The following is a 10,193-nucleotide window of genomic DNA, read 5'->3' on the forward strand; positions in this document are numbered from 1 at the left end:
ACGAAGGCTGGCAAGATCATGGCCCCACGTCGTGTTCGAAGCAGATACATGTGGGGTGTCTCGGATACCGGCCGACATGACGGTCCCACTGTAGCGTCGCGTCCGTGTGCCCTGCTTCATTGCCATGATTTGCGTATAGAAGCGACCGAGGGGATTTCCTTTGACTGACTAGAAGGGTCACATCGACCCTGCTCGTGGTTTCTTCATTCTGGCGACCAAGATCTTAGTTTCTTATTGCATACTAGTACCTACGAGAGCACAACTCAGATCTTGATCGCAACCAAGATCTTGGAGGGAGATGGAGAAGCGGTGCTTGTTGCAGTTCCGTTGACGCCGATGAGATAGAACGTTCCACGTCGTGGATACATTGTACTGTGTACTCGGAGCCATACAAGTAGAAGGACTGCATCAGAAAGGCGAAACGGCCTCGTCAACGGCGTTGCCACGTCATTTGGACAGGCGCGTCGACGTCTGCCAAAAAACCGACGCGCAGCCGAGGTCCACCAGCTGCCGAGGCGAGCGCAGCCGCGACGTGTCTCTGGCACATCATGGATGCCAGATCTTGTGTCAATGAATGCGCACCAAGTCGACCGGTTCTGTTTCATTTCCCAACTCTCCACCAACCCCACCCACCTCTTCCACAATGGCGCAAGTCCAACTCGGTATCAACGGCTTTGGCCGCATCGGTCGCCTCGTCTGCCGCGCCGCCTTTGCCAACCCCAACGCGACGGTCGTCGCCATCAACGACCCGTTCATGGACCTCGAGTACATGGCCTACCTCTTCAAGTACGACTCGACGCACGGCGGCTACAAGGGCACGGTCGTCGTCGAGGGCAACAACCTCGTCATTGACGGCCATGTCGTCCGCGTCTTTGCGGAGCGCAACCCGGCGCAGATCCCGTGGGGCGAGGCCGGCGCCGACTATGTCTGTGAGTCGACCGGCGTGTTCACGACGACCGAAGCTGCTGGCCAGCACATTGGCGGCGGCTGCAAGAAGGTGGTCATCTCGGCGCCCCCGAAGGACGGCACGCCCATGTACGTCATGGGTGTCAACCACGACAAGTACGACGGCTCGGCGCACGTCGTGTCGAACGCCTCGTGCACGACCAACTGCCTCGCGCCGCTCGCCAAGGTCATCCACGACAACTTTGGCATCGTTGAAGGCTTGATGACGACGGTGCACGCCGTGACGGCCAACCAGCTCACGGTCGACGGTCCGTCGCGCGGCGGCAAGGACTGGCGCGCTGGTCGCGGCGCCGGTGCCAACGTGATCCCGGCGTCGACGGGCGCGGCCAAGGCCGTCGGCAAGGTGCTGCCGGAACTCAACGGCAAGCTCACGGGCATGGCGTTCCGCGTGCCGGTGCCCGACGTCTCGGTCGTCGATCTCACGGTGCGTCTCGAACGCGGCGCGTCCCTGGCGGCCATCAAGGCGGCCGTCAAGGAAGCGTCCGAAGGCTCCATGGCCGGCATCCTCGGCTACACGGAGGACGAAGTCGTGTCGCAGGACTTTGTCTCGGACAAGCGCTCGTCCATCTTTGACGCCAACGCGTGCATCGCGCTCAACGACAACTTTGTCAAGCTCGTGTCGTGGTACGACAACGAGTGGGGCTACTCGAACCGCCTCGTCGACCTCGTCTTGCACATGGCCAGTGTCGACCAGCAGTAAGAAGCCACACGCCTTCGCAGCCGCGTACGATCGCAGTACGGTCTCGGCGCGCACACCCATCGACCACCAGTCTCCCATCCCACTACCGCCATATCTATTGACCGCGGGCGGAAGCGCACGCTCGCACTCTCTTTATTATTCTTCTTTAAATATACAACAACTCGTTTTGGCACCGAACTACGTGATGTCGTCAGGGAGTTGCCACGTCATTGCTCGTATGTTACGGCAAGGGCACCGTTGGTTTGGGCTACGGGGCACGTCGAAGGCTAGTGAAGCTCGCACATTGTACCGGAGATGGACGTGATACGCCGTATTGAGTTAGACCAAAAGGATAGCATTCCAAGCGAAACGCCTCCTGCACACTAGCGGTTTTGACCGAAGCGACATCGATGGTCCACCAGTACCAGCTCATGCAGGCGCTTGGCGTTGTTCATGTGCTCGTGGCCATGTACTGCAGTGTCTGGTTTGTGGACCTCGTGACGCCGAGCTTGCAGAACGACCTCTTTTGGCCCGGGTTTGGCCCGTCGACGGCGCAGACGTATCTGCTCGACGTCTACCGGCGGCACTTGACAACATCCGCCAGTGCCGCTTCCTCCCTCGACCTCTTGGATGCGCGCGAAGGGATCCTCAAGGTCTACGGTACGCCGACGACCGTGGGTTCTGTTCAGTCGACGTACGCTCGGTCGCTCGCGCTCGGCGCCTACACGTCGGTAGAAGACGCGGTCGTGGGCTTCCGGTCGCTTGACCCGAGCTACGCGTTTTCACTTGTGACGCTCTACTGCTGGGCCGACTTTGACCGGCGCTGGGCGCTGGCACATACGGCGGCGCGCCAAGCCCGGTGCGCTGCATTTATGCACGCCAATGGCGCCGTGTACCTCGAGTCGGTGTTGCGCAACGTGGCGTGGGCTCCGTGGGCGGCGCTGTACGGTGCGAGCTTTGACGCAGCCGTCGGCGACGGTATTCGTGCGTCAGCGGGCGGCGAAGCGTGGCTCGCGAGCCTCGAGAATGCGTTCACGTCCACTGACGACGAGGTTGCGTACTGGAGATCCAAGCACATTTCCAGGTACGAGCTGCAGTGGAGCAACATGGACGAGATTGGCATCCACGAATCGATTGGCGTTGTCAACATGCTCGGGTGGGCGCAAGCGTTGACAACTGCTGCGATCGCGTACGCGCCAAGAAGCTCGATGTGGACCTCGTTTGCACTCAACTGGGCGTTCTTTGACGATCTTTGGGCTGCCGCCATCACCAACAGCAGTCTTCTCCGCGGTGCATCCGACTACATTGGGGACGCTACGATCGAGTCTCTTTTGTTTGTGTACCCATATACGCCCGCGAGTCTTGTGTTGCACAACGAACTCGGGCCGTTCCAGTCCGTGGACCTCTTCTTGATTCCGCCGCCTACCGCTCTTGTGAACGCTGTCACTAGCTTCGACGCGCTCGTTGCCCGTGCGCTGCAAACGAACCGAAGTCTTCTCGACGCCTACAGGGCCGTGCCAGTACCGCTACTGGACCCTATTCCAGTCGCGTGGTCACCGTCTACTACAACGTTACGCTTTCTCGGGGGGAGTCCGCTGTGTGCCTATGGTCTCGGCACACCATTTGTGCAGCCGTCGTTTTCATTTGACGACACGTGCGGCGCCGAAGTGCCCAGTCGCTTGGCGCTAACCGTGCCCCCCACGGTCTTTGCCGCTGCGATTTTGGCAAGCAACGAGGAGGACGTTGCCATCTGTCGTCCGTGCAGCATGGCCACGACCACGCTCTGTACAGTCGCAGCGCATGCAGCAAGCAACGTGGGTATAGCCGTGTTGACCGAAACGGTAGCGACGACCGACTTTTACTCGCGTGTACAGGCAGCAACAGACGCAGTCGCTTTGCTCCAAGTCGAAATCATCCAGTTTGCTATCGACACGAATGGCGCCACGTCTGTCTCGCGCAATTACCTTTTGGATAGAGACTGGACGTTCTTTGGTTGGGTCATGCTGCACGAGTGGGCACTCGGCTTCCGAGAAGTCGTCTCGTTCCAAGGGGACGTGCGCGCGTTGACGCTGCTTTCCGAGCGCGTCGAGCCACAGCCGTTTGCAGCAAGTGCTCTCGAAGTCCCAACGCCCACCGCTACGTACTTGCACTACGTCGTCTTGGCCACCACGAGCTGGCTGCTGTTTGTGACGCTCTTGACGCTACTGTATTTTGCCTGCAGTGACGAGCACACTAACGTCCTTGCATTGCGGCATCTCTACCGCGTTGCGGGGCCTGTCTGGCTTGGGCGGCCAATTCTTCTGCTCCGTGCCGCCGCGGCCACCACCGTTCTTAGCACCGCATGCATCCGATTTGAATCGCAACCGCTCGGACGATTTGAGTTTGCACCGCGAGACCTTTGGACTGTTATCGTGCTCGCTGGCGAGGCGGCGTGGGGCACCATCGTCGTGTCGGACGTCCTACTCGTGCTGCCGTCCGCGCCAACTTGGTCAGGGCCTCTGAGTACGGGGCTGGTGTGGACTGCCATCGTACTTTTCGAGGTTTTGTCGCCGATTCGTATGACTGCGACGCTACACCGGGAGTGTTCGCGCGTCAACGTGAATGCACAGCTATCTTGTTCCGGGGGCAACGTCGTGATCGGGTCCGCTACCCGCGCGTGGCTCATCGCCGCCATCACCGTCGGTACCGTTGTGACTTGCAACGGTCTTGCGCGGGTCGTCAGCAATCATCGTAGCCGTGTAATCGCGCAACCTCCTGTGGACGTTGCGTGGCCTCTCGCTGCGGCGGCCGCGGCGCTTCTCGCGCCTGTCGGAGACATTTGGAGTATCGATGCGGTGACCGCGTGCACGAGTGGGCTTGTGCGCCTGCGTCTTGGGACGACGCATATTGTATTCGATATCAAACTTTGGGTTGTCTTTGTGGCGCCGTCCGATGTGGGCCCCCCACTTCCTGTGGTGTGCCCCCCGCACGTCGATTTGAACGCTCTGTCGCCTGTTGTTGTCAAGAGAGGAAGCCTGCTGCGGTCGAAACTCATGGTGATTGTGGGACTTGTGTACGTTGTCGGGACGGCGGGCAGCAGCCTCTCGTACCTCCGGCTCTCGTCTGTGAACCTCGCCAACGATTTCTGGTGGGCGACCTTCAACACAACGGGCACGCACACGTTTATTGCTAATTGGTTCAACCGAAACGTGCAGGTGACGCCAGCGCTGTCACAAATGCGCTTGGACACGATGGCATTCGCCGACATGACGTCGTATGCGTCAACTAGCATGCCCCTCGTCGCCTTTTCGCCGCTCTACGCCCATCGCGTCCAATACGAAACCGGCGAGACCCTACCCCTCGTGATCCAAGGACTTCGGTCATTGGACGCTTGCGACGCACCATGGATTGCAACTGCCTACTGCTGGCTGGACTTGGACAGGCATGTTGAAATGGCCATGACATCTGCCCGTCAAGCGCGCTGCGCTGTGAAGCACCCGAGAAATGCCGCCGTGTACCTCGAAGCTCTCTTGCGCAATGTGCAGTGGGACCGCTTTCTATCGTGCTGGGGCCCGTCGTTTGAGAGAGGCATTGCTGTCGACGCTGTCTCGCTGCTTCCTGACGGCCACCGCTGGTTAACTTCCCTACCATTGTCAAACGATCGGTCGGTCCCGAGCGAAGTTGATCTCTGGACAAAAGGCTACGACCTCGCTTTCTACTTGCCCCAGTGGCAAAACTACAAGGATCTCGGGCTCACGGACGTCTTCTCGGTCGAGAACGCATTTGGCCTTTTCTATGACCTAACGCTGCAGTCGACGCGAGCGACAAGTCGCCTCGCCGCTGCGACATCACGCAAGATGTACTGGTCGTTTGCAAGTGACCTGTATGCCGTCAATGACAACAGCAGTGGGCTAGTTGGCTTCTCGCTCTTGCGGTCGAGTCCTCGGTTTGCATTCCAGAACCTCTCGGCCACTGCAGTGTATACGCAGAACGGCTCGGTCTTGCAAGCGCCGTTAAGTGCTGCGTATGTTGTCTTTGAATCCTGTATCGGGCCATTTGGCAGTGTCGATCTCTATCACATCGCACCGCCGCAGTCCCTCTTAACGCTGCAGCGCGATATTGGCGAGGCGCTGGCCATAGCGCTCACAACCCCCGACAGCATGTCTGCTGCGTTTCCCGCGCAAGAGAGCTACACAACGCTCGTGCTGCTCAATTCGCTCAGTCCCGTGCCCTTGTCACTCGACCGGACACTCTATCGCTGTGCTGGTGGCAACCTCTTTTGCAACGACCTTGCGTTCAACTTCAACTTGACAAATGGCATGTCGCAGTTTACAGGCGTCCACGCCACGTGCAACACGGCGTTCAACGAGTGGATCTTTGTCTCGGTCGCCCAAGCCGTCTTTGCAGTGCTCTCGTCGGGCCTCGAGACCGACACCATTCCCATGGCATGTGCCCCCGAGGTGATTGCGCCGGTCGAGTGCCAAGCGAGTCTCCGCAGTGTCCATGCATTCACGTCCACGTACCTTCCATCCACGTTTCGAGACCGCGCCAAAACGGTCGAGCGCGACGTTGTCTCGCTCGGTGTTGGTATCATGCAGTATGCCCAGCACGTGCCAACCCACGCGCTCTCGCTGTTTTTCGAACCGCTGTTTGCATCGCTCGACATGCACTACATGAGCTGGGCGCTCGCACACGACTGGGCTGTTGGGATCCGTGAAGCCCTTGTCGTTACTGGTGACGTGGCTTCGCTAGCGATCCTCACCGCGCAGTCGAAGCCGGCCACGTTTTCCGCCAGTGCGATCGAACTGCCTCTGAACACCGCCACCTATGTACGAGGTTTTTGTCAGTACATTTCTGTCGTCCTCGTCGTCTTGGCCATCGTGATCAGCTTCTACACGGTCTCGACCATGGGTTCGGGTGAAGGCTGGAACCTGCTTGAAATCAACCGCGTCGGAGGCATGGTCTGGATCGGGCGCCCGCTTTTGCTTGTTCGAAGCATCTCGGCGCTTTGCATTCTGTCGACAGCGACGCTGGAGCTCGTGTCCCGTGGTGACGCGACCATTCTCGCCACGTCCCGCAGCGACGTCGCAGCGCCGATAGCCTTTCTCACCAGCGTCCTTGCCGCGAGCGAGCTCGGCTGGCTCGTATACATTTTCAATGACGTTGCAATGGTTATCACGCGTCAGTACACGGCCAGCTACACGATCAAGGCGGCGCTGCTGTGCATGCTTTTGGCCATTTTGCTGAGCGTCTTGTCACCGATAGCGCACAGCGTCACGATCGACCGCGTCTGTGTCTTTGTCGCGCTGGACTTTACAATGCAATGCCACAGCGGCGTCGTCACCATTGGGTCACGGACGCGTCTCGTGACGCTGTCGGTCATTGCCGTCGGTGTCTCGACCGCCATGTTTGCGTTGGACCGCGCGCGATGTCGTCTTCCTTTGCCTCTCGAGAAGGACTCGTACTTGCTGTCGTCAGGCGCCAAGTACCTCTTTGAGAAAGAGGGCTGGGTCGTCCACGGCATCTACTGTCTCGACTATGCATCGGCAGCGCTATCGGGCCTCCTCGTGCTGCGCTACCGAAACGTGCGGTACATTTTCGACATCAAGACGTGGCGACTGCTTGTGCTCACGGACGATGAAGTCGCACGCGTCATCAAGGACGGTGCAAACGTCTTGCAACACTATCAACACACACTGCCCCTCATCAAGTAAATCTAATATACTAGTAGTCCTCCATCACAAGTTAAATAGCACTTCTCTCTCGTTTAGTAAGACAAGAAATTAGCGTTCAACGAGCCTGTTCCACAGGTCATTTCTTCAATCGGTTCAAGCTGGCGAACGCTCGCCACGTATTCTGCGACTGATACCTTGATACCCGTCCACCGTCTCGCGCAGCAGTACATGCATTTCAAATCGCGTTGACGCGTTTGTAAATTAGGGTTTGCTGTTTGTGAAATCACTCTGCCATTATGTTGGCTCGGCATGCTGCAAGAGCTCGACAATGTCCCAGTGTCCATTTTGCAGCGCGGCATCCCCAGGAAAGCCGTGCGTCATCACAAAGTCTTGTGCTCGGACGGATAGCACCGTCGTCGTCAGCGTGACACAGTCGTCCGTGAACGTTGGCAGCGGCCGCGTCAGCATGTACGATACCACCGACATGTGCCCGTTGGCCGCTGCGGTGCTCATGGCCGTGGCGGTGATCGGCTGGATGCATTCCTCGTGGAGCCAGGCCACAGTGTCCACATGACTGTTGGCCGCAGCAAGCGCTATCGCGTTGTCTCGTGCGCCGTCATAGCCGTGTGCGACCAGCCATTTCGCCGCATCGAGGTGGCCGTAGCAGCACGCATACTCGAGGGCCTTGGGCGACGCACTCTTGAGCCGCAGCCGATGGAGCATTTCCATCGTCATAAGGTCGCCGTGCATCGCTGCAATGTCCATAGCCACGCAGCGGTGCCAGCTAGCGAGGAAGAGTTCCCACAGCGACACGCCCAGATCGTCGTCGAGAGCGGATGGCGGCGTCCACGTACCGTCTTCGTTCCACGTCTTGTGGCTCTCGGCTACAAGCGAAGACACGACAAACAGCAAGAGGTCGCGGTCCCGCATGTCGACGGCCATCTCGAGCGTTCGCTTGGTCACACGTTGGATGCCGAGGGCGAGGAAGAGACGCAGCGCGGGCAGGCCATACTGACGTGTCATCGTCTCCAGGCCTTGCTCTGCCAAACTTGTCCAGCCAGCGTCGACGACGCACTGGACCGCTTCCAAGTGCCCCGTGCCGACGCGCGCCGAGGTCTCTGCGGGCATCTCAAACCACAGGGTTCGGTTCAAGCCCTCGCTTCGGTGCGCAACGAGGAACCGCACGACGTCAATGTGGCCGTTGGCGACCGCTGCGCTGAGGGCACTCGTTGAACAGCCCTCACTGCGGTGATGATGGAGAAACGACACAATGTCCAGATGGCCGTTCGCGGCGGCGCCGTCCATGGCCGCCCGCGTGCAGCTGGCTCCGTGCTGGTGCAGCCACGTCAGAAGCGGGAGACTTCCCCGCGCGGCAGCGAGGTTCATGGCCATCGCAGCGTCCGAAACAAGCGGCGCGAGAAGCTCGACAGTCGCGTGGTCGTCCATCGCAACCGCGAGGGCAAGCGTGTCGGGCCCGAGGCACTGTGGCGCGTACGTTGCGAGCGCGGTGACGTCGACGCGCTGGCTGAGCGCAATCGACACGTGCAGCGCCAACTGGAGGGGACTCACGCGGTGGTTGGGCAGGCGCAGGGCCCGTGCCGGCAGTGCGTCCGACTTCGTGCCACCCATGCGAGTGAGGAGCGCGTTGGGGAGCTTTGTGTAGTACAACGCTGGGCGGCGCGATGAAGATTTATGTGTCGTGTCAAAGAAGAGCTGGATATGGCCAACAGTGCGAAGAAGCCGGCGCAGGGAGAGTGGCACGCCGTGCTGAAAGTGGCTCGTTAACCGCAGGAGCTCGGGCGACGAAAGCACTTGGAGCGCAGCCATGAAGAAGCGAGCAAATTTGGAAATGACACGATCGGTTGCCGCATCGACGTGTCGGGTTGTAACTACGTGGGTGCGTCACCACCGATCGCAACCCCCGCAGTGTGTGCGCTGCAACTTGGGGGAAGAAAGCACCTGATGCGGGCTAGGGTTGTGTCCGTGGTCGCTCTCTCGGGCGGAGTATACTGGCAGCGGCACGCGTCCTCGCAGTCGCTAGTATACCGTCGGCGTCGAGGGGTCGATGGTCGAGAATTCTCAGGGCACAACCACACGCAAACATGTACCCGAGACTGCACTGGATACACAGCAACAACCCCACATTGCACTTTGCATATGTCTACATAGAACTCGGCGAGCGCAACAGCAAGTCGGGCAACGGGAGCGCAAAATGCCACAGACGAAATGCGTCAAGCCACCGCGGGGGCGAGCACCACCATTCACGCGACAGCCGAGCACCACCATTCACGCGACAGCCGAGGTCCGACTTCCGCTGCTTGCAGCTGGACTCTCAATCCCTGACAAGCTCTGGCGGTCGTTGCAAACTACGCTCGTGCGTGGATCTTCCAGCTTTCTGTTTGCAGCACAACTGCCACAACAACCTGGCTGTCTTGAGAGTGTGGACGACACCATCAGCCAAGTTCCGTGTCGTACTCGGTGGCATGATCAACGCGATAACGTGCCAACCTGAGCATTGGAAGGTCTCGCCATTGAGGCATTGCACAGTGTGTGTGGTGCAGCAGGCCGGGCACCTTTGAACTGCAAGTCCATGCTATTATACATCTAGTCGAGGGCACTGGTCCAAACACGCCTAGTATCAACTCGCAATTCCAAAAACAAAAGACAATCTTGAGTTACAAGACGGAGACACTAGCTATTTAGTTGTCGACGGTGGCCATGTGCAAGACGAGGTCGACGAGGCGGTTCGAGTAGCCCCACTCGTTGTCGTACCACGACACGAGCTTGACAAAGTTGTCGTTGAGCGCGATGCACGCGTTGGCGTCAAAGATGGACGAGCGCTTGTCCGAGACAAAGTCCTGCGACACGACTTCGTCCTCCGTGTAGCCGAGGAT

At 59.3% G+C, this 10,193-nt stretch overlaps 4 protein-coding genes across 4 annotated transcripts in view; 2 read left to right on the top strand and 2 right to left on the bottom strand.

Annotated features, from left to right (window-relative positions):
• The first annotated feature begins 588 nt into the window (after nucleotides 1-588).
• On the top strand, nucleotides 589-1,889 carry SDRG_09208 (glyceraldehyde-3-phosphate dehydrogenase). Its single transcript, XM_008615125.1, has one exon. The coding sequence runs from the start codon at nucleotides 644-646 to the stop codon at nucleotides 1,664-1,666; it is 1,023 nt and encodes a 340-aa protein (XP_008613347.1). The 5' UTR covers nucleotides 589-643; the 3' UTR covers nucleotides 1,667-1,889.
• Nucleotides 1,890-2,031: 142 nt separating this feature from the next.
• Nucleotides 2,032-7,375, top strand: SDRG_09209 (hypothetical protein). The gene has a single exon (XM_008615126.1). The coding sequence runs from the start codon at nucleotides 2,056-2,058 to the stop codon at nucleotides 7,336-7,338; it is 5,283 nt and encodes a 1,760-aa protein (XP_008613348.1). The 5' UTR covers nucleotides 2,032-2,055; the 3' UTR covers nucleotides 7,339-7,375.
• Nucleotides 7,376-7,528: 153 nt separating this feature from the next.
• Nucleotides 7,529-9,126, bottom strand: SDRG_09210 (hypothetical protein; the record flags this gene model as incomplete). The annotated part of the gene is made up of 1 exon (XM_008615127.1): nucleotides 7,529-9,126. The coding sequence occupies one exon, from the start codon at nucleotides 9,124-9,126 to the stop codon at nucleotides 7,594-7,596; it is 1,533 nt and encodes a 510-aa protein (XP_008613349.1). The 3' UTR covers nucleotides 7,529-7,593.
• Nucleotides 9,127-9,998: 872 nt separating this feature from the next.
• SDRG_09211 (glyceraldehyde 3-phosphate dehydrogenase domain-containing protein) overlaps nucleotides 9,999-10,193 on the bottom strand; it is a gene marked incomplete at its 3' end in the record, with an annotated part of 1,162 nt that continues 967 nt past the window's right edge. The window contains exon 2 of the mRNA XM_008615128.1: nucleotides 9,999-10,157. Coding sequence (XP_008613350.1) covers nucleotides 9,999-10,157 — 159 coding nt within the window. The remainder of the gene's footprint in view (nucleotides 10,158-10,193) is intronic.

The sequence above is a fragment of the Saprolegnia diclina genome (assembly GCF_000281045.1).
Source record: "Saprolegnia diclina VS20 unplaced genomic scaffold supercont1.29, whole genome shotgun sequence".
NCBI classification, from domain to species: domain Eukaryota; phylum Oomycota; class Saprolegniomycetes; order Saprolegniales; family Saprolegniaceae; genus Saprolegnia; species Saprolegnia diclina.